We start from the raw sequence: 24729 nt of genomic DNA, 5'->3' as shown, positions 1-24729 counted from the left end.
GCAGATTAAGGATCTCAAAGATAGGGATTTATAAGTTAATAAATTTATGGAATATTTGAGGGTGCTGTGGTGCTGGAATAAAGGAAATGTAACCCTAAGGCAGAATAGGAATTCAGCTAAATATGGATTCAAAACAGTTTGGAACATGTGTGCACCTTTGTCAGAAAACTGCCTCTGCCAGACAAAACCATAAAGATATGCTTGGTCCCTGACAGTTCTGGGGGAGCAGATGGATGGGGAAGGGAGACCTAATTTGAAGTGTGAGGGTGATGTGGAAGAACTGACCTTCTTACAGCAGAACTACTTTGCAGCAAAATTGTTGGAGGTGATCAGGCTCTACTGGCCTTCAAAATTATTTTGAGGCATTCTTACCACTGAGGCCGCAGGGATGCATTTTTTACATCTGAGCTTTCACCAAGGCAGTGCCTTTCAAGAGAAAATATATCATTACTGGCCCAGGCAAGGGTCTATGTTAAAAGAAATGCTTCAAAATTACTCATATCTTAACAAGACAGCTTGTGGCTAACAATGGGATTTTCCTAAAAAATGTTCTCTTTTCCGGTTGAAGAAAATTCAATGATCTCTTTGTGTTTCTAAACGACAGAACAAACATGTGCCTGTGTGATGAGCCCATATATCTTAAACTAGAGGGTCTGCAGTGCTGCTTTTGACACTTTCATGCCACACACCCTACCTCAAGTCTGCTTTCTGTTTTAGAGTTTGTCTGTTGCAGCCAGGGGGCTCATCAGCCTGATTATTGTTGCCAGACTTGCAACACTGAAACAATAAAGATGATGCTTGTGTCCCCATCATCATCATGGCTAGGCTTTGCGAACGAAGATTTGGGGAGGGCTCTACCCACATTTACTACAAGCGCCCTGGTAGCTAAAAAGGCCAATATGAGATAGACAAGTCTGGTTGCAAAAGGCACAGCAGAAGGACTCCTTAGGCGGTATCTGCAAGACACGATTCTTTCTGCGTTGTCTCTTCTAAAAAGGCTGCTTGGTCATTCAGGATGTTGCTGAACGAGACTGTCATCTCCAGGGTCAGTCTCAGGTGACCAATGTCCTGAACTGCCTTCATGCAGGGTTGGGTCTGCAGCTTCCAGTGCACCTTTCACCTGCCGTTTCGACCCTCACCTGTCGCTACAGGGCTTTACAAATGTGGATAGTGTCCCCAAGGTGCATGATAAATACTGGAATATGATTTGCTGACTGGATGGAGATGTGCTTTCTACTGTTACCGTGGAAGTGTCTACGATTATGGTATTCAGGGCCTTCTGCAAGAGGAGAAATTCAAATTGAAGCTCCTGCTCTCAATGACAAAGACAAGATCTGCTTTTTGATATATACCTGAATGACCAGGTTAGAAGCGCCTGCTTCCTCCTGAGCTTTACAGAATTTAAGTCAGATGGAAAATTTCTGTATTTCAGGAAGGGAAAAGAACGTTCCAATGTTTACAGGGGAAACTATGATTTCAGCTTCAACCTCAGGCTGCTTCAGCTGTTCCCACTCTTCCCACCGCACCAGTTTTTCTCTGTCAGTAAACATTTTTTCCTGCTACCCCCGCCAGCACACCAGAGTGACCAGGATGTTACAATCATTATGCCCATGCTACTGACTTGCAAATAACCTGTCGGGCTAGTCCCTCAAATTGACAACTAAACATGGCTGGCTATGATGAACTGGAATGAAGATGGACATTGAAAAAGAAAAGGCACAAAAAGCAGAAGTGGTGCATTCATCTCTTTGCAAATTCTATCTGCTTTCTTTTCCTTTATCTCTTGCTCAAGTCATTCCCCTCCTTAATCATGTTCTTGTGATAGAGTTTCTTTTCAGTGGCCTCTCTCTAAAGCTTCTCTCAGTGATAATTGTACTTTCCCTAGAAAATGTCTGTATTTTCCACCAACGACTTCTCTGTGGACCAAAAATATGACTGTCAGTCACAGCTTAGCACAGTTTTTCAGTTTCAGAGAGGTGTTTTTCACAAATCGGGAAGAAGGAAAAATTATAATTTCACTAAATTTGGCTGCTTTTTCTTTTCATTACTGCTCCTCAGGCCCAAAGGATTTTCAGCCATTTGTCACACAGTAGCCACAATATGCAGATCACAACCCTATACTCGAGGCCTAAGACCCCACAAGTCAATGATTCTGATATTTCTAAACTCTCAGTTACCTTGTACCACCCACTAACAGACAAAGAGTATGAGAGTGACCAGATGACTCCACTGAAGTCCCATAGGGAGTACTGTCCTCTTCTGCCTCTCAGTACTGTTTTGGAGCTGTGGAAAACAGGGTATTGTGGGTTTAGCTGGTGACCAATTTAAAGCAACAGAAACTGCAAAGCTCACACCAAGGCTGAGGGGACCTGCACAGGTAACACTGCCTGCTGTTGACACCACATTTGCAGAATGTAGACAGGTTGCTCTACTCCTAGTTTCCTTTCATTACATAAGCAAGCTCACAGGTCTAGTAGAGACCTCTGATCTCCTGCTCTTGCTGAGAAGCAATATCAGACATGCAGCTACAGACTACGCAATATTTTAGTATTTTTTTCATAGATATAATGCCCTTCAGTGTAACATTCACACAGACAATTCTCACCAAACAGTTAAAAAATAATGCGCGAATTCCTACAGAATGGAATATTGCTATTTTTCACCTACTCTCAAAATACATCGCTGTAATCACAAGCACAAAAGGGGCTAAAAATCCATGAGAAACACCGCTATTCTAGCAAGCACCTTATGTAGTAGCCTTCTCATTCCCCAAAGTAACATAAAATCAATCCGTAACATGCTACTGAAAACCAGATCTTCATCACAGACAGGTATCTGTGGCAGAACCAGCCTTTAAAGATGGTTATCAGGAAAGAAAGGAATAGTATTCTCTAAACCAGTGCTCACAATACAAAACTGACAGTCAAACCATAGCACTTCTAGTTTTATGTTCTTACCAATTCACTCTCTGGCAGTCAGTACAACACCTAACCTCTCTGTTTCTCATGCTTTCTTATGGTAAAGTGCTATGGGTTTATTGGGAAAAAAGCTATTGTATAAAGCACATGTAATGATTGACAGGAGTGGGAGTAAGATGATCATCTATATTCAGAGCCAGAGACAAGGTTTTCCATCCCAGTGAGGTGCATTTGAAGATAACTAACCCTAGCTAAACAACAGAGGAAATGTCATAAAAGTTTTGTTGTAAAAAAGGAAGAAAGAGTGTTGAGCAGTAACACAGCTTTTCCCCAGTACGAAGGAGAAGCAGCAGTTGAAAACTGTCATCCACACAGAAGTAGCTCTGCAGCATTTAATACCCTGCTTTGCTGAGGCTGTTGAGCTTTTTGGGCTGGAAGTCAGATTGAAGAAGACAGAAGTCTTCTATCAATCTCCACCTCAGGAAGTCTTCCATCATCCCCATATCACCATTGGCAAATCAGAGCTCAAATCAGTTCAGCAGTTTAATTACCTAGGCAGCCTCATCTCCTCGGATGGTAAGATTGACGGGGAGATAGACAACAGGTTAGCGAAGGCATATAGTGCTTTTGGAAAACTCCATAAAAGAGTTTGGCGAAATAAACACTTGAAGAAAAGTACAAAGATCAGTGTTTACAGAGCCATAGTGCTGTCTACTCTTTTATATGGATCCGAATCATGGGTCATCTACTGCCACCACTTGCATCTCCTAGAACGCTTCCGTCAACGCTGCCTCCGTACAATCCTAAACATCCACTGGTCAGATTATGTGACCAATACATCTGTTCTAGAACAAGCAGCAGTCACAAGTATTGAGGCCATGTTGCTGAGAACGCAGCTGCGCTGGGCAGGGCACGTCTCAAGGATAAGGGATCACCGCCTCCCTAAGATCCTGCTTTATGGTGAACTTGTCACTGGCTGCCACAAGAGAGGAGCCCTGAAAAGGAGATACAAGGACTCCCTGAAACAACATCTCAGCCTTGGCCATATTGATCAACATAACTGGTCTACTCTGGCCTCCAATCGGGAGGTCTGGAGACACACCATCTATAACACTGCTGCTTCCTTTGAAAACGCATGCACGATCACTCTCGAGGAGAAAAGACAAGGCAGAAAGAATTGTGTCTTGTCGATACCACCTAAGGACTCCTTCTGCTGTGCCTTTTGTAACTGGACTTGTCTATCTCATATTGGCCTTTTTAGTCACCAGCGTGTTTGTAACAAATGTGGGTAGAGCCCTCCCCAAATCTTCGTTCGCGAAGCCTAGCCATGAATGCTTCCCTACTGACAAATATGAAAGTTGCTGTCTGAAATGCAGCCTTTGATAGCCTGAAATTGCAGTGGTCCTGTCACTTGCTTTCATTTGCTGATCCCTTGATTTAAAATCTGTTGGCAAAGATTGTCACACAAGCAAGTATCCGACAACTCTTCCTGCCAAACACACTAGAAAGATTAACCATGAGTCCTGGTCTTGAGTCAGAGACAGTTTTTTAAGAGTGTCATGGAGAAATGCAAACGCTACAAAAGCAGTGGATTCTGTAATTCTGAAAAATACATTCTTAAATGTGATGCCAAGTGTCCCAAGAGCCTGTAGGGAACCCTGACAAAGACATATTCAACGACTGGCAGCAGAGGAAGATGTTTCTGCACAAAATTCCAACAGCAAAAGAGGTAATCCCATTTGGGATGCTGTTTTGAAGCATTTTGGGACAGTTTGCCTCTTCACTGTATTTTTTAAATATGAACTCTCACTAGAATCTTTTCTTAGATCAATCATTTATTGTGAAGAATCAACAAAGTTTTGTTGGTGTCAGATTACAAGATAAGGATTGAATTATATTAACAGGCACTTCTTTATCTCTCCCTGGTTTTCCTGCTCCTGGACAGAAAGTTCCAAATTTAAAATACATTCATGCACCTTTTCTGCCTTGATTTGAAGTAAGAGAGAAATAGCACAAAAGAGCAAATGTCACAGCAAACCCATTTGAAATCCTGAGGCTGGAAAATCTTTTAATTAGAATGTATTTCCTAGAAGTTTAAATAATTTTACTTTTTTCACCCCACAGAAAAGAGCCATTCCTCCCCCTCTGCCTACAAAGAGGAAAAAAATGTAATCATATATTTCCATGCTGACTCCATTGGGAATAAGACAAAGGGAAATAAATGTAACTTGTAATATAGGAGAAAATTAACACAAGATAAAAAAGGTAACAAAGTGAAAGTCAAAGAATGGTATATTTGCTCAAGGATGTCAAAGGCAGGAATGAGAATAATTTATATTGGTTTTGAAAGCTGCTTTTTTCGTTTTAAAAACAAGGACTGATTAGACAAACTGATCCTAAGCTTACAAATGAGGGCAGTGGGGTCAGCACAGGGGGAAGTATTGGTCTCCTCTCTCTGGTGGCCAGCAGCAGGACATAAGGAAGTGGAATGAAGCTGCATCAGGGGAAGTTCAGAGCGGACATTAGGCAAACAGTTCTTCACTGAGACGGTGGTCTATCCAGGAACAGACTCTTAGAGAAGCACTCACAACACCAAGACTGTTCAAGTTCAAGAAGCATTTGGACAATGCTCTTGGTCATATGGTTTAGTTTTAGGCAAGGAGGAGCTCCCATGAGGGGCAGGGAGTTGGACTTGATGAGAGATATTCTATGATTCTAAATCTTGACTCACATACCACTCACAGTAAAGCATACCCTAACAATGGAAAGGCATAGAGAAGTGAAGTTCAGGGTAGGTGCTTCAGGTTCTTAATGATTGCTAAGATTTTTCAAAAGGGACTGTAAGTCTTAAAAAAATGAAATAATAAAAAAAAGCAACTGATATCCAGAGTGGAGGGCCAGTGTTGAGAAATAGTGTCTCTTTTAAGTATTGCAGTTTCCACACACTGCACCAAAGCACTTCAAATTATTTTCACCATGCCTTTATTCCTATAATGAAGCATGTCCTGACTACAGCCACTTTACCAATACAGACAGAGCATTTTAGGATATGACACAGGAAGCAATTACTCAATACCCAAAGCATACTCATACGTGCCAAGAAAATATCTGGGAAGGGAAATTCCAAGTAAGCCAGATAAAACACCCAGAGGCAAAATTATTTCACTATCATCCTGCTTTACTCTTGTCTGCTTGGACATATTTGTAAAAAATTAAGTGACATCTAAATGGCATTAAACTGGATTGCTTCCCATATTAACTTAGTATTCTTGCTTGCTGATACTCTACCAAATGTTTGGGGTTCATCACTCCTGTGATTACGAACTCAATGTCATTTAAGTCCTACTTTGTCACACTAAATGCAATCTCCTTTCCATGCATTAACTCTGCCTTTTGCTTTGGAGGGTAAACCTGGGCAAACCTAGAAATGATGTTTGCATTAAATCATATAATTGGATAAAGAAATGCTTGCTACCCTTATCAAAGATGGCATGGCTCTTCATTGCAAAATGCCCAAAGCCCAAAGCCAATACATGAAACCAGCCTGGATTCTTTGAAAAATATTAATCAGTCCTACTGTGGTAATTATCAGGTTGTGCAATGGAAAAATACAAACTCCCAGGAGTCCCATCAGAAAGCAGAAGAGATCAACAGGATCCTAAACTAACTCCAAAAATCCTATTTAACTTCAAATGCTATTAGACACATTAAAAGAAAAATCTTTCAAGAAGGAATAAAAAAAAAATGGAATCACACAAAGGCAATATGCAGCTGGAAATTCCCATCTACCTTGCTTCACACTGACCTCCTGTGTAGACAAACAATCGATAAATAATAGTAGTGCTGAAGAGTCTTCGGTTTGGATACTGTTGTGACCATTCCAGGAAACATTCTTACTGCTACTGTTTCAATCTTCTTGCAAAAAATGCAAAATGTATTCTTCTCCTCTTTCTATCTTGAGTTAAAACATAATAGCAGATTCTAGGCTAATGTAAGTATATGCATCATCGTACAAAATTTAGAAATAACAATGTTAAATGGCACAAGGCGGGAATCTGGAAGATTCCATACTTTCAAGGGAATTTTGTGAAAATCTAGGGCAGAACGGTGAAATCCTCAAAATATCTGGACCTAGGCCCAGTGTTGAGCCTGTTTTATTTTAATAAAAATGAACATCTAGCAGATTAAAGCCATGAAGAATAACATGATTAAGGTAGTATTTAGAAGAACCGGAAAAAGCCAGATTTCATTAAGCCACAAAACACTCAAATCATCATTCTGAAACATGCCTCATAATCACATAATAATAATATTATTCATTTGCCAGTAAGAGACTGGTATACCGTAAAAATGCAGAACTGCTGTTGAAGCACTATTTCCCCGCCTCTCAGCAGATATTTACAATTGCAACTAATTTGTCATTCCACATTCACCTGGCCCTGTTCTTCTGTGCCTGAATGATTACTCCAGGTTAGAGGAAAGGAATGGCCAATTGTCACATGAAAATAAAATACCCAGAACTGGTCAGAATTCACAGAAATGCAAAACAAAATGGAACTTCCTAACATCTTCCTTAGCCAAGAGAGAAACTGAGAAGGTCCTTTGAAACAGTTAAAAGGGGAAGCTGAGAACTGGCTTTTACCAAACCTACACTCTTGTTATGTTAGGCCATTAGCTTGAAACATCTTCACCAGACTGCTCTCATTTCGCTTCTCCTCGGATGCCTACAGGAGTGACTTTTATATGAACTGTCACCAAAGTCAGGCTAAAATATTCTAGGCTAAAAGCTGTTGAGGAAAATCTGGGCCTTTAGAAATTACTTTCTATTAAGAACTGACTTTATTTCTATAACTCTTTCCCTGTTACTTACCATTCTATTAGGTTTTTTATACTTCTATGGGCAGAAAATTAATTCCTCCATGCTTGCTATGAAATTTTGACTATATCTTCAATTACTGAAGTGAAATGGAACAAATAGAATAAACTACACATATGTGTACACACATGTATATTATACACGTATAATGTATAGAATTTCTTACAACATGGTGATCCAACAAGGACAGACAGAACATAAAACATGAAATGCAACTGAAATATATCAAATGCGATGCCTCGTGGTGGGAAAACACTAATAAAAGATTGCTCTTCCTTATTCAACTGTGAGACTGCAGGAACAAAAATGGTATTTCTGGAAAAAATACACATAAAAATTTGGGGAAAGAGGGGGAGAAGGAAAAACAGAGCTTCAGAGCAAGTATCCCCCCCTTTTTTTTTTCTAGTGACTGTAAAGATGCCATTTTTGTTAACCTCAAAATGGAAACAGTTCTGTAATAGCCATACCACAAATACCGTTGTTGCCCCCTGCCTTCTCAGACCTCACCTCTGTCAGAGGCAAAAGGACCAAGTGCCTGTGCTGTCCAAAGGGTCCTTCTCCTCCTGCCAGGGACTGCAGTAGTGGAGGTACTTTTGCAATGCTGACACTTATTCCCTTACACTGGAGCTCAGCACTGACATCACCAACTAATTTCACAGAGTCTCCTCAGTGTGTGATCCAAGGGCACCAGCTCCTTCCTTGAAAGCATTGCAACAGTTAGATTTTTCAGTGACTTTCATAACCTCCTAGCAATTCTGTCACTAGGAACATAAATATTTTCATCTGAGCTGGAGACCTGCGAGCTCACACGGGACTCTGGCTGAACGGTGCTGAATATGAAATGGCCCTTCAAAACAATGAAAGACCTCTTGCACTAACAGGAATGGTGACTGAGAATAGTGAAATCTGAGAACATACATAGACACATGGAGCATATTGGCTTGCCTATGCATGTACAATTGATTGATAACATAAATACTGAAACAAATAAGTCTGGAGGGCGTCTGGCTGTCTGTATCATAACTAAACGAAAGAAATCTCACCAGAAGAGTGACATGTAGTAGAAAGAGTATTTTACAATAAAGTTTTCATTTCACATGCCACCACTATTACATGCATAAATACCCGCATCAAGACCTCCTCTGTTAAGAGGAAAAGAAGGTTAGTTGTAATAGGAGACTCCTTTCCAAGGGGAACAGAGGGCCTGCTACACAGGCTGGACCCAACTCACCAGGAAGTCTGCTGTCTTCCAGGGGCCCGAATAAAGGACATCACTGGAAAACTCTCCAGTCTAATAAGGCCCCCTGATTACCATCCACTACTGGTTTTTCAAAGTGGCAGTGACAAAATAACAAAGACAATGCCAAGGGCAGTCAGAAGAGACTTCAGGGCGCTGGGATGATTGGCAGGGGGATCAGGAGCATAGGTAGTGATTTCCTTGATTCTTCTGGTAATGAGGAATAGTACTGATAGGAATAGGCAGATCTATCAGGTCAATGCATGGCTCTGAGGCTGGTGTACTGGGAAAAATTCTGGATTTTTTGACCATGGGGTGATCTATTCAACACCTGGCCTACTGACACCTGATGGGATGCACCTATCTCAGAGGGGAAAAAGAGTTCTAGCACAGGAGCTAGTGGGTCTCATTGATAGAGCTTTAAACTAGCTGGGAAGGGGGAAATACCAGACTTGCCAGTGACGAGCAATGGTGTGCCAAACTTCAGGAAATGAGCATTAATGGGATCTGTCAATCTGCTTCATGAGCTGTTGGCTACAATGTCCCACACCTAAAATGTTTCTACACCAATGCACACAGCATGAGGAACGAACCAGAGGAGCTCAAAGCTTTGGCCCAGTCCCAGAGATTTGACATCACTGACATAAGGGAAACCTGGTGGTACGAGACCTGTAACTGGAATGCTCTGTTGAACGTTTACAGGCAAGTTGAATATGAGTCATCAGTGCTCTGGCAGCCAGGGAGGCCAACCATGTCCTGGGGGCATCAGGCAAAGCATCACCAGCCGGTTGAGGGAGGGGATTGTCCTGCTCTGCTCTGCACTGGGGCGGCCTCCCCTTGAATACTGTGTGCAGTTTTGGGTGTCACAATATAAGAAAGATATTAAACTACTGGAGAGTGTCCAAAGGAGGGCAATGAAGATGGTGAAGGGCCTTGAGGGGAAGCCATATGAGAAGTGGCTGAGGGCACGTGGTCCGTTCAACCTGGAGGAGACTGAGGGGAGACCTCATTGCAGTCTAAAACTTCCTCATGAGGGGAAGAGAAGCGGCAGGCAGTGATCTCTTCTCTGTAGCGACCAGTGACAGGACCCAAGGGATGGCCTGAAGTTGTGTCAGGGGAGGTTTAGGTTGGAGATTAGAAAGAGGTTCTTCCCCCAGAGGGTGGTTGGGCACTGGAACAGGCTCCCCATGGAAGTGGACACAGCACCAAGACTGACAGAGTTCAAGGAGCATTTGGACAATAATCACAGGCACATGGTATGACTCTTGGGGATGGTCCTGTGCATGGCTAAGAGTTGGACTCAATGATTCTTGTGGGTGCCTTCCAACTCAGGATATTCTGTGATTCTGTGAAAATAGGCTCACAGCCAGAGGTAAGTCTGCCAAGAGGGATAGAGGAGGCAGAGAGAATGAGGGAAACTTGCAAGGCTGTAGCTGTTATGGAGAACTTAAGACAGCAGAGAATCCTACCTTGTATCTTCTCCCTTACCAGATAATTTCTGAGCTACACTGTGTGATGTCCAAATGAGTCATTAAATACATTGTCTAAGTCCCAGCAGAAGTATAGATGATTCTGTATACATAAGAAAAAACCCTGCTCTGAAAACTTTACATTATGAAAAAACAAGGTAGGTAAAGAAGAGGCACACAGAAAACAAATTACTTGTTGAAAGTTACAGGAAGACCTCCAATTTTCCCACTATACCCACTGACAAGATGCATATTCCTGATTCTGCTTAACATACTGGCACATTGCGGATCTTAGTAAAGTGTAAAAGAAGTTTGGGGTTTTTTTCACAGAGGATGGAACATCTGTATCTTCAAATAATTTCCTGCCTCTCTGGCTCTCCTTTATACAGGAATACCTGCTCATGAACCCTCTCACAGGACCAGAGCTGCAGGAGATTGAATTACAATGAAGTCATGCAGTTTGTACTGCTATACCAAACCTTGCAATCTATTCAACTGAGAAAGGAAATTGGATGTGGAATTTGTGAGAATGAATTCCACAGGAAAAACTGAAAAATTAAGACATGGTTGTCCACTATGAACAGTTAAATTGTCCTTTCTCAATTAGCAACAGAAAATGCCATCAACTCTTAATCCCTAATCCAAATAAAGGTGTTCTTACTCAGGTACTAACTAACTTGAAGGGTAGATTTAGTAAGCAGTGGAAATACTGGATAACAGAAATGTGCCCAGATCTGAAAAAAGCACTCTCAGTTAGATGCTGCAATTGAAAACTCTCTTTGACTATAATTCGTCTCTGCTACTAAGTACGGAATCTGCTGTTACACTTTCAATACCAAAAAATTGATTACAAAGCCTAGAGAGACACAACATCTAAAATTATAAAACCAGTAGGAATCTGAAGAACTTACAATTCCAAAAATGGGTAGCATATATTTGAAGTGGTAAAACACAAAACATAACTTGAAAAACCCACAAAACAGAGTAAAAAGCAAAACTCTTGCTTCTTTATTTTATCAGTTAACAGAATTATTTTGCTAAAATATATCAAAACGACCTCTGAACAGGAGTACAAGTAATCAGTCACTTGATTCTTTCTTATAGGAGAAAAAAATATATCAACTGGGAGTATGACATAGGAAATTGGTTAATTGTACTTTATTGATTCTAACCAGATCTTACACACCAGCCCACTAACCAGACAAAAATTTAATGGCTTTACTCAGCAGTAATTATAGAACAGAGATTAACAAACTGCACTTAACACAGGTAGGTCCTTCCTTTAATTAGGCTAGTCAGCTTTTTGTCAAACTGCAGTTTTATAGATTGGTATATTATTTGCAATTATTGCTAATTGCTATGAGCAATGATTGCAATATATCTGAAACACCTCTGTTGCTGATACTACTTAAATGTGACAATTTCATGGCTAGCAAGCGTACGTTACTGATGTACCATTACTCCTAAGTGATTGATAAAAGTGTTCTACCCTTATACTTGGAAATACAACAGGTACTTTATCTCATATAAAGGTAGATCTCTATTTTCTCTCATAATGGGTTAGTTTATGTGTCCAAAGGTATCTAAGTAACAGTTAATCCTCAGACAGTCTCAACTGAATCAGGGGATTATTCATGTAATCGAGTACAATACAAGCACTCATTATCAGGCGCTCATGCAGCTGGAATAGCTGAAAGCCTGTGACCAACACACAGAATGCATGATAATGTCTCAGACACAAATCTGTTTGTGAGGGAAGGTTCTCCTTTACACATCACACCATCTGGAATAAGGGAAGACAACAAACATCTCACTTGCCATGACAGACACATTTCAACTGCTATAGTACATATGTGACATGCAGATATGTCCATACTTGACAGACGCTGGCAGTGATAAGAGTACATTTTCTCTATGCTGACTTCAGGGGATAACTCATCAGAGAAGAGAGACATTTTCAGTCTCCAGGAATGATGATGTAATCCTTGCTTGTGCCACATCTATTGTAGCAGATAAATGTACAGCCTCGCAGGCTACAGCAGCAGGTGGGGGATGCGCTGTGCTGTGGAGATAAGAGCTGGAGAAAGAGAAAAAATTCCAGTTAGAAAAAATACTCACAAATCATTCAACACACAAGCATGGACCTGACAAAGAACTTGTATCTCTCATACTGATGGGATACATGACAACGTTTCTAAAGTTTTTTGAGGACTCATGGTGCTATAGATATAAATTATGAACATTACAGCCAGTGTGAGATGGGTCGGAAGCATTCCCATAGGTTACCTGATGATAACCTGACCAAGGTTAACCTTGCCATCAACAGCACTCATGCCCAGTGCAGATCTGCAGAAATCTGAAGTTCTGGCACTGTCCTTATGCATATGAATGGGTATCACATATAAAAGAAAGCAAAGAACTGAGAGGAGTGGAGCAAGTTGTGTGAGTAACTAGCCATTTTAATAACAATAACTATAGACTAACATATTTTTAAAATTACAAAAATAAACATCTACAGACATCAGAGTCAGACTTCACTGTGTGAACCCAGTCTCAGACTTTTACTCACTGAGGAACAGTTGAAATTGCTGTCAGCAGCCACACTGGTGGGAATTCACAATCTAACCCACTGCAGTAACATAATCCCTGAGGCTGCAGACATGTGGCAAGCTGGTGAGCACTTGAATATAGTGGCTCTTTGTGACAGAAGCTTACAGGGACCTCAAGAAATAATCTGAGACCATTCACCTGACACCATGGCAGGATCAGCTGTAGCTGTGTCATTACTGACAAGTTTGTTCAACCTGCCTTTGCAGACCACCCAGAAGCTGCATTCAAATCAATCTGTTCCCATGCCTCCCTCTCCTACAGTTCAGAAGCACATGGGTACACTGTCCATGGATGGTACACATACCACTGGCACTACGAACAGCAGGAAGCTGGCCTTTATATAATGGCATTTTGTGTATTTGTGTATCATGCTTCTTGGCAGCATCTCCTCTGCCAGGCTAAGCATCCTGCCATTTGATTGCCCTGCTTGAAGTTGGATCAGATAGACCTCAGGTCTCTCCTGTCAAATTCCTCTTTCTCTTTCTCCTACTAGGCCACATCTATCTTGGAGTACAGTGCATAAAACAGGACCATGATTCTGCAACTGAACAGAGCAGAAGGCTGACTTCACATGCTTTTTTTTTCCCAAGTCATATTCCTGCTCAGAAATGCATTAAACTGATGTCTAATTACAACTAAAAGAGTATTTGTTACTTATAAATATTACAGATACTTCTTGTGAGCACTCTGAAGGGTCTTATCACAACTGCCATCTGGGTTTTCCCTTTTCTGCCTCCCACTGAGATGGGGGAGTTTTAATTTCTGCCAAGGACTCTGCATGATGTTCCCTACAACAGGAGAATGGATTCAAGAATTTCTCTGTACATGGGATCAAGGACCTAAAAGATACTTGTTCAATTATTAAATCCTCTCCTGCAAAAATACACCATGCTACAGCCTGACCCCTGACAAATGTACTCAATGTACCCAGCTCCCTAAGGATTTCATTTGCTCTCACTCCTTTTAAAAGGAGACCGAAATGTGTCTGTCTTCTTTACACTCATTCACAAGTGGTCCACACTCATCCATGATTTTTCCCATGCTGTCTGTGTTCTTAAATTGCTATCCTATCACTATGATCCTAATTGATATGACATAATTTTTAAAGGTACTAATATCCCCCTGTCATGTTTTCACCAGAGAAACTGAAACAACTGAGAAGCCTTTCACATCGTGACAGGCTACGGGAGCCCTTCCTCCTGCAATAAGCCCCCTGCTAGGAAGAGTAATTTAGAAACCAAGACAGTTATAGCCCCTTCTTCCTCAAATATCAAACCTGACTCCGGCATTGTTTTCAAAACCCCAAAAAAATCAAGACTGCAAGCTCAAGTTTACCACTGCATGCTACTTCCAAGGGAAGTACTTAAAGAAAAAAAAGGACACCAGAGAACATTTAATTTGGAACTCTGATTGCAAGAACTGATTTGAAATTTAGACAACCACAAACAATCAGAATAATCCTACTTTCTCTAGCCCTGTATAAGACTAACTTCTTCTGTTTCCAAATGCAAAATAAGCAGCTTAACCAATCAATGCTGTACTTCACAGCCCCCAAGCTGGAGGCTCCTGACCTTTCAAGGGACGTAAGTAAGAAGACTATTCTTGGAGAAAAGCATATTAAAACGACAACAAAGACGTATTTTTTAGTTAAGATATTTTATATGTACACAGACATCCACAATCACATAACTCGCATATTTGTTTTACCTATGAAAGAAAGACCACTATAATGTTACCAACCCTGCTTAAAGAATCATGAAACATAAATAAATTTCTTAAAAATTTCTAACATGTTTTTATTGTGGCCTTTAGCTAAAGGTCAATCACTACTGAAAAACAATCCTTTTAGGCCTTTTGAATAAAGCTGGGAGGACTAAAAATTGGTTTTGTACATAAGCAAAGTACATCAACATTTCAACAGCCTATAAACATCATTTATTTAGTTCCTATTAAATCAAAACACTTTTGAACTACAGTCCTGGTGCTACTCACTGTCTTGAATTTTTCCTTTAATAAGACAAGCCCCATGATTTTCAGATGTTTTGCCAGTGATCGCAAAGATACAGACGACATCAGTTCAAGCAATGGAATAAATTATTGGCCACGAAAACTACTCTTGATAATAGTTTCTAAGAACCCAAGATGCCTAAACCAAGTAGGCTGGCAAGAAAAGCCATCCGAAAAGAAAAACACGTAAGCCTTGCAGAGGAGGGTCATAGAACTGGAGTTAGTAACAACACGTACCGTGCCACTGAGAATGACAGGAACAGTATAAGGCAGACGGCAGCCACTGACCCCAATCCAACAGCGATCATGTACTGCGGAGGGGGTGACAAACCTGAAAGAAAATACCAAACCATTCAAACAAACAAACTAAATACCAAAAATTGACCTCTAGCGGATTTCAAACTCTTCTGAGGCAAACTGATTAATTGGAAACATTTTATAATTAAAAAGTAAATCACAATAAAACCATGCTAAGAAATTTACTTTTTGGGGTTTTTTTAAGTTATGCCACTATATATCTAAGAAACTGCCCTTACAAGTACAAAAATTAGCCATATTTTTCATTTTTGCATGGAATCTTTTATTTTTTTAAGATGATAAAAAGACTTAATTCTCCGAGGACCACCTGAACATTATAAAATAAATAAAGTGGCCTCCAAAAGCTAGAATGTTGTGGGGTTTTTGGCTGGTTGGTTAGTTGGTTTTGCTTTGGTTTTTTTTTATTGTTGTTGCTCGGTTTTCAGGATTTTTTGGTGGGTTTGTTTTTGTGTGTGTGCGGTTTTGCTGTTGTTGTTGTTTGGTTTGAGTTTTTTTTTTTTTTACTCTTTAAGCCAATATAGAGCTATCTTAAAATAGAGTTCTAAAATTCGCATTTTCTCTGCTTCAAATCCTTTGTGCACAAAAATTGCTGTAAAGATTTGGATGTGATGTACAGAAATAGCAACATCGAAAACCATGGACAAATAAGAGAATCCATTTTAGAATGGATTGCTGAATCCATTAGAAGAGAATATTGAAGAGAAAGGCAAATTTTCTGTCTCTAACCTTTTCAATCCTCAAAATCAACAGATCATTAATAGCAAATGAAGAAACAGTCACAACAATTATTAGTTTATGCCGCCAAGCAAAGCTATGACAAATTAAGGAAAAATTGACTTACTTTTAATTTGCGCCCAAACAGCACAGGACTGTGTTCTTACCTGAAAGTGAAAACATAAAAATCACTGTTTCTCATGAGAGAGATTTATTATTACTAACACCCTCTGAAAGATCAGCCATTCACAACATACTGTATTTTACTACTATTGGGAATAGAGTTTGTTATTCCCCTAACAGCAACCTCTAGCTTGTTTTAAAAGATTATAAAAAGATTAGAGATAGAGTTTTGATGAAAGGCTCACTGTTGTCTTTCAGCTCGTTACTCTTCCTTTCTTTCTACAACCTAGGCATGTTAGTAACATGGAAGGATCTTTGAAGTTTCTTCGATAGGGATTCAGAATTCATGAAATGCAAAGATAAGGTTGAATACGCTGTATTAACTCTATCCTCATGCAGAACATATATATTAAAATATAGTACCTAATGATGTGCTTTATAGATACTGGATCTAGCATTTTCTTCAGTTAAGACAACTTGTTTGGTAATTTCTAACAATTTGTATAGAATACTTATAATAGTTCATGTTCACACCAGTTGAATAAATGTAACCAGGGGTCTGCTTTTGCAGACTTGTTAAACAATTTTGGTTTCTTTACAGTAAGCTTTGGTCCATTTAAAGCTTTTCCCCCCAGCACTTCACAGTCATAAATACAAAAGAAGTTCTGTTCTAAGTTCTTGTCTATTGTGTAACTACTGTGAAGTCCATTTTTGTAGTGCTTCTACATACACACTTTCCTGCTAAATTACTTTCACAGACTTTCCCATAATGCATACACAATTCATGTATCTTTCATGTAGCAATATGTGTATTTAGGTACAGAATAACAGTACATTTCTATGAAATAGAAGGCTACATTTTTAAGTATTTGCATAAAGGGATGAAGACACTTTTGTATGTTTAATCTTGTGTATTTGCATTCTTTATTTCATGTGTCTGCATGCTGAACTGTGGAATCTCAGTGATTCTTCAACCCATTTTTTATAAGGAGTTTTCTGGTCAATTAAAAAGACAAAAGACTGACAAAGAAAATCCTCTTAGAAGAGGAAGGATAAAGAACAAGGGGTGGGTTTAAAAGCTCACCCAAATGCCAGATTTTGGAGGCACTGGCATGAGTGCCATCATTTTGAAATAGCTACATTCATGACACACTCTAGTGTGCAGAAAATTAGCCACCTCCTGCCCATCAGGAAAGTTACAGAGGTCCCATGATTCTCAGCAGAAAAGCTCACATTTCTGCACTTTATACTAAATCAAACTATAAATCCCTTTGTCTGATACAATTAGCACCTTTCCAGAAAGGTGAAATTACTCCTCTAAATACTTGAATATCCATCGATCTCAAAGTCCATATTACAACTTGGATGAACACAGGTAGCTAAACTGCAGACAGAAACCACTTCCACAGCTGCAGACTTGAAAGAGTTCTGGAGGAAAAACATTCTGTCATGCATATAGACTTTCCTCAGATAATTCATATTAAGCTAATTTTAACAGATTTTTCTCACAGTAGGGATTGTTTTGATTCCAATTAAAAAAAACCAAAACAAACACAAACCCACAGCTTTATTCTTGAAAAGACTATGTCACCTTCACCTTTCACAGTCCTGCTCTTACTTCTGTTGGATGCACAAACTGTTTGATTCAAAAAAAGCTGATGCTGACACTGAACAAAAGCTATGCTAAAGACATTAATCTCAAATCAGTTTAAATTCTAAACACTTTTTTTTAGTTCTTGCCCTTCACTGTGAGCCTTGGCTTTCTGCACAGCATGGAATTCATAAAGTAATCACAGGGGATTAAAATAGGTACCAGGTGCATTTGAGCTATTTAATTAGGATCATCCCTCGTGGAGATGGACCTTTCTAACGGTGGACAATTTGTTCCACGTAAGCAAGTTTAACTTCCTAACTGCTTTCCATGTGTATCCCCAATGATCTCCTTGGATCATTTGACCAGCCTTTTAACACATCTGGATATCCTGCATGAAATGTATAAATGAAATATGCATTTTAAATAGTCCACCTTGAAAAATAAATGGAAAGTAAAAACCTCACAGCAGACACCCTTCTCAAGACCTCCAAATCTGAACAATGGATAAATGAACATGATAATATGTCAGGTATATTAGGAATAATGAAAATAAAGTTTACAATCAAGTCATGATTGTGCAGCATGATGACACAAATTGTACCATTCTCAGTATGAGGGGGTCTGGAGACAGAGGGGACCCTGAAGCATGCCAGAATATAAAAGTCAATAATGAGAACATTAGTTAGAAGTCTATGGCATCTATTTCTAGTTTGTCTGTATTCAAATGGAAATGTGTTAACAAATTAAAGACACTATAGAAATGCTGATTTCACAGGTACTAATAAATGAGGTGCCAAGCAAATGAAAAAAAAAAACAACCAAGCAACTTTTAAATATTAACTCTTGAATACAAATTCAGTTAGTTAAGTAATCAGATTTTCAGAAATTCTCAAAACTGAATAAGCCTCAATTAATAATTTTGATTTTTTTTTTTAACCTTTTAATACCAATAATTGCACAGAATACGCGGGCATGAGAACTGAAGACAAGCCAGTACTTTTGAAACATTGGTCTAAGTCCTATTTCAAAGAAGCAGAGCTGAGAACCAAAGCTGTTTAGTATTTGTGATCCTAAAAATGATTCATAAGTATTGTATGTAACTTCATGTACTTCATCAACTAACAAAAGCCATACTGTATACTAAATGTATACTAAGGAGCTGGTGCATTCTAAATGGCAGGAAGCAAGAGCGACTTTGACAAATGAAAGCAATAATAATCCATTAAATCAGCACCCTAGAAAATATGTCTGCAAATGTTAGCAATGAAAGATCAGGAAATAATCTATAAGAAAGATAAAGAATAATGTAACTTAGAAGCCACTTAATAAACAAGCTGGCAGAGATGTATAAGGAATCGGCTCTGTTCTGTGCAAGAAAGGCCTCCAGACAAGTAACAAAAGGAAAAATATCCCACTATCAGAAAATACTGAAGGGAAAGAGCTAGGGAAACCAAAGCATAAAACCCAAGGATAAATAAACTAAGTCCAAGGATGTATTTAGCAGTGCTTATAGAGGCCAAACTTTTATACATTTGACTGATAAACAATCCTGCTCCACAGAGTAAATTTCTCTAAAAAATACAGTTTATTGTCCAAATTGAAGGATATTTTGGGCTAACTTATTTATGAACTGAAATGCCTTCTTTTGTCATTTCCCTACTTTTTCCTCTCACACATTAATAATTAAACACATTAAAAGTTTATGACAAACAGACATATCATGATCAGAAACCACTTCACCTGTGCTATAAGAAAACTTCTCAGTCTATTGTTAAAGTAGATACTATACAAAACATGTGCTGCACAGGTCAGCACATACCAGAAACATCTTACTACATGCACTTGTTTTACTTCACTCAGTTTGGACTGATGCAGTTACATTTCTTCACAAAAGCTGTCTTAACTTACTGAGATTTCTGTGTAGGTTTCCAAATAAGTGACTCACAGATCAGTTTTTGCACGCCTCCTTGCTTTTTGCTGTATAAACAAAGCCCTAAAAACCCTATTTTAATTTTCTTCAGATAGCAAGGTGAGGCAGTGTTTAGGTGGTTTTTTTTCTTTATTAGGGATTGTTTAGTTCAGTTTTTATATTTGACATTCAGGAACTATATTGCACATAGAGTTATCACCTGCTCCACATGAGAAGAACTTCCTACTGTTGGAACTTATAAAAGAATTAAAAACTGCTGACCCCTGAGATAGATACAACTAGAAAACTAGATCAGATGTATATTTTAGAAACTTTTTGTTTCTAATTGAAAATGCATATTTACTTTAAAATTATAAAAACCTTAATGCCAGTAATATACTTTTTTTCCACAAAGCTTTCCCAGTGGAGCTGGAGTTTGTCCACATCATTTGGAGAACTGGAATATTTTGTTATAAAACACTGGATTAAAAATTAAAATGGGTGAAGGAGTAGTTTTTAATTTCTCATACTAATCTGTTTCACTAAATTCTGGCCCAATAAAGACACCCTCAATTACTGAGGGCAGTGATGGCCCTTCATTTTTACTAATTTTCTGTTGTTTATCTTTTGACATCCAGAGTTGCTTCAACATTACAATGACATAAATATCTGTAAGGAATTACAAGAGATATTTAAAGAGCTTTAGATTTAATCTAATTAAGTCAACTAACAGATCCTTGGAGCATCATAAAAAACCTAACATATTAAAATTTTCCTCTTTTTCCCCAGCAACATTTCATTCAACAGATGTAAAGAAGAGGTTTTGAAATATCCATTACCTTATTCCACTCACTTATTATTCTCAAAAAAACACAATACTCTTCTCCCAACTTTAAAGGAGCATTATAAAACTTCCCGTAGTAATGTCTGTCTCCAAGAGCAATTGACATGTTATCAGCAACATCTTTCGCCGGAAATTCAGCTGCCACATATCCTTTAACATCAGTGGTGTCACTAAAGAAAGTTGCAGTAGCAAAGGAGTCACAAATAAAAGTGCTTTGCAAACCCAGAGGAAGCACAATCACTTGATACAGACTAGAGTGAAACAAAAAAAAGTAAATATTAGCCCTTACTTCAATGAACAAAGCATCAGACATTCATTAATTCGTATTATCTTTTCTATTTGTAGCCTCTTAACTGTTCTTTATTATCAATGTCCAATATGAACACTTCTTATACTAAAATATTTCTGTGTGTGTTCCACTGCATTTTGAACTTAAAGCACTGAATGCACAGCTTAGAGCTCCTCATGACGTGCTCATTAATGTTACATGTTTATTTATGTTCAGAAGAATATCAAACTGAGATATTTCAGGCTATCTCCCCCTCCTCCTCTCATCAAAGTTCACGATGAAATAAGACACAGTTTGCCTCTGAAAATGATTTGTAAGTTCCCAGAAACAAGACTTTTTCTATTGAGAGGACAGATACCATTTGTAAAAAAATAAATAAAATCTGTCTTCAGACCTCTCAAAACATTGTTTAGTCTGTGGTATCCAATGACAGCAGAGCTATTTATTAGGGTTGTTAAACTAGACATTTCCTGAAACATTATTAACTTTCAAATATCTTCTACTTCATTGTAATATTGAATCATGATTACCTTTCCCTTCTATCACCAACAGCACTTAGTAAGGGGTAAATCCTTTTTCTCTGGAAATATATTTTGCTTGTAATAAACTAACATGAAAACACTAGTTCAGAATATGCATAAATTCTGAAATTGTTATTCACTATTCACTCTGGCTCTTAGGGAAAAAAAAAAGGGAATTGGCTGCATGAGTTTGTTGGAAAAGGAAAATCACATGAGTAGAGGTGTGTTTGGAGCCATCAATAAAGATTTACTGCAACCTCACTGTGAATAAAGGGAAAAGAAAAACAAAACAGAACAAAACCACAAAGCCAACTGTGGAAACTCACAATTATCAGAACCAGATTTTGTTCCAGAAAACAGAGGAGAATCTGAAGCAAATATTACTTTGCTAAGAGAGGAGAAACTGAGTTACAGCATAAATTTTCTCCCATTGCTAACAAAAATAATCCAGCCCTCAGAAACAGTTCCAATCTGTTAGTAATATAAATCTGCAGAATGTTTTTTGAAAGGGTGAAGAGCACACAGACAAACCTGATCGGTCCATTCTGATCTTCTGCTTTCCGGAGTCTAAGCAAAGGTGTAGAACCTTTTACTGCAACAAATTCTACATCTGGGAAAGGGGGATCTAAAAAAGTAAACAAATACCAGTACTTCAGAGAAGTTTTAGAAATATTTCGGGCATCAGGGTTCTCAGCTATTCTTTCCCCCAGAAGTTCCTTGTTCATTGAGTCTTAAACCCCTGACAGACAAAGCCTGCAGGCAAATTAAAACTGGCCAAGTAAAACACAGAGCAAATACGACCATCATGGCCTGGCAGCCCCAACTCAGAACCCTGCACTGAAGTATATCTGCTGCTATCTAGGGAAAACAGAGGTGCCCAAAAATGATGATAGACTTGGAAGAAGCAGTATTATCTATTAGACTATCTGAAATGGCCAAGGAGAAGAAAAATACGAAACTCTGGGTACAGAACCCACTGCAAGAAATAAAATGGTACGAAAAAAGGAGAATTTAGTAGCACCGAAAGTACTTGCTAGAAGGCAACTTCCTTAGTTACTTCCTCACAGTCAGCTAGCAATATCCAGTCCCCTAAACTGGATTTCAATATCGGTACAGAGGTCTAATCTGTTTTAGTGGGAATTTGAATCAAGGCCAACACTGAACAACTACTTCTCCCTCTAATTTCGATGGCAATGATGACATTTCGATGGCACACTGATATGGAAATTACCACTACTAGCCTGAAAGCAAAAAGAAAACAGCTTCAGTGTGCACAACCAAGGGCGCAGAGTGTGAAGCATGGATACTATCTACCCCAGAAGTCTGAAAGAACTTGTACGGATATTTACAGATATGGCTAGGCTTTCTGAATACCAGCATATCAGGTTGCTGATGTGATACCTAAATAAAGAGTAACAAATGCAGTGCTTATGCACAGAAAACCAGGATTTTAGAGCTAGAAAGAACATTCAATGTCATGGAGAGAACCAAAAGAAAAGCAATGCAGATCTGCCAAAGTTACATTAGGCAAAATCTCTCTGAAATGCATGGATTTTTCAAACAGCTGGAATACAGATAGGTGCACGTATGTTTGAAGCATAGAAAATCATTCATTTTGCAGGAGAAAATGAGGTTTGTTAAAAGAACTCTCAAGAGGGCAAATAACTGCTAAATAAGGAGCTAGAAACATACATCATGTTGAAAGTAGTACTGGGTGCAGAAAGGTTATTACAGGAGTTCTTTCAAGGCTAAAAGGAAGTGCTAAGTCTGGCATTTCGTTAACAATCACTGTGCAAAATCCCAGTGCATACAGATTAATTTTGCTGCTCAATGCTAGAAATAGAGAGATATTACACAAGAAGAATTGCATCACCTTTACAGCTACTGTTTTGCAAAAATAGGATTAAATTCATCCATTTAAAGTACAAGGTGATACACTTGGGCCTACTAATAAGAATGTATACTACATATTCTAATTTCCTTTGAGTAGTAGGAAGGGCATATTAGTACATCGCAGAATGAGTGTTAGTCACCAAAATGACAACAGAAAGAAAAGAAAGGCTGCTCTAAAAAGCATAAGAAACAGGTTTACATAACACTAGAATAGTGCCACCAAAGGTACTCAAGGCTCAGGTGTGACCACTTTAGTGTCATTAGTGCTACATAGCTCTGAGAAACCAGAGCACAGGATACAAGGAAGACATGGACAAAGAAGTAGTTGTCTTACATGAGGGAACCAAAATCTTAGGTTCATACATTTTGTAACCTATGAAGAGGAAATCTGAAAGCTTACATGATCTCTGCTTTATTCAGATGAAACAGGGGAAGGGATACAACTTAAGCACAGTATGCCCAAAATAAAGCTAACAGGACATAAAAGCATCCCTAGCTAGAAAAAGACCTACCTTACCCTTGACAAAAATCATCCCCAAGAGAACCTCCTGAAGGCTTACCTAGCCAAACAGACTGCTTTGGTAATTCTCTTTACCATGTTTTTTTCAAAACCAGGCTACGGGTGAACTACCAGTGAAGAAACCAGCTACAAATGTTTAGGATTGAAATGAGAATAAGATTTATATAGTGGTCTACAGCTTCCTCATGAGGGAAGGCAGAGAGGCAGGCACTGATCTCTTCTCTCCAGTGACCAGTAACAGGATCAGATGGAATGGCATGAAGATGTGTCAGGGGAGGTTTAGGTTGGATATTAGGAAGACGTTCTTCACCAGAGGATGGCTGGGCACTGGAACAGTCTCCCCAGGGAAGTGGTCACAGTACCAAGCCTACCCGAGTTCAAGAAATGTTTGGACAATGCTCTCAGGCACATGGTGTGATTCTCAGGGCTGTCCTGTGCAGGGCCAGGAGTTGGACTTTGATGACCCTGGTGGGTCCCTTCCAGCTCAGAATACTCTGTGATTCTACAAAAACTGAGAGTTTTCTGAGTTAATGAGGTATATTGCATGGCTGCTTGCAAGAACAGGAAATGGTCTTTGCTTCAGGTCTTTTCAATATATCTGCAACTGAAGATATTGCAATATGTAGAGAAAGAATTTCTATCTGAACAAAATAAATGAACAAATGACATTTGACAGCCAATCTTTTTGTCCTTTGTCCATTGCAAACTTAAGAAAACATAATTTAAGAGCCATAAATTCTCTGTTAATTTCAGTGGTTCCTCAGCACAGACACTGTCAACTGACAGAGTGACAGTAAGATATATATGTCAGGGTAGATTCATCTGGTATATTTCTCATATCTTCCTTTCCTTTGGCATTCAGGATCACCAGGAGACACTATTATTAA

General features: G+C 39.0%; 1 protein-coding gene across 1 annotated transcript in view; it reads right to left on the bottom strand.

Annotated features, from left to right (window-relative positions):
• Nucleotides 1-11560: 11560 nt before the first annotated feature.
• SUSD1 (sushi domain containing 1) overlaps nucleotides 11561-24729 on the bottom strand; it is a 44153-nt gene continuing 30984 nt past the window's right edge. Inside the window, exons 12-16 of the mRNA XM_027709025.1 lie at nucleotides 21961-22054; nucleotides 20615-20870; nucleotides 16277-16316; nucleotides 15355-15448; nucleotides 11561-12577 (exon numbers count right to left, since the gene is read on the bottom strand). Coding sequence (XP_027564826.1) covers nucleotides 12439-12577; nucleotides 15355-15448; nucleotides 16277-16316; nucleotides 20615-20870; nucleotides 21961-22054 — 623 coding nt within the window. The 3' untranslated portion in view covers nucleotides 11561-12438. The remainder of the gene's footprint in view (nucleotides 12578-15354; nucleotides 15449-16276; nucleotides 16317-20614; nucleotides 20871-21960; nucleotides 22055-24729) is intronic.

Source organism: Neopelma chrysocephalum, unplaced genomic scaffold (assembly GCF_003984885.1).
Source record: "Neopelma chrysocephalum unplaced genomic scaffold, ASM398488v2 Primary Assembly neopelma1_96671, whole genome shotgun sequence".
Classification (NCBI taxonomy): domain Eukaryota; kingdom Metazoa; phylum Chordata; class Aves; order Passeriformes; family Pipridae; genus Neopelma; species Neopelma chrysocephalum.
The sequence above is the reverse complement of the archived record's forward strand: the minus strand, read 5'-3'. Positions and strand labels throughout refer to the sequence as shown.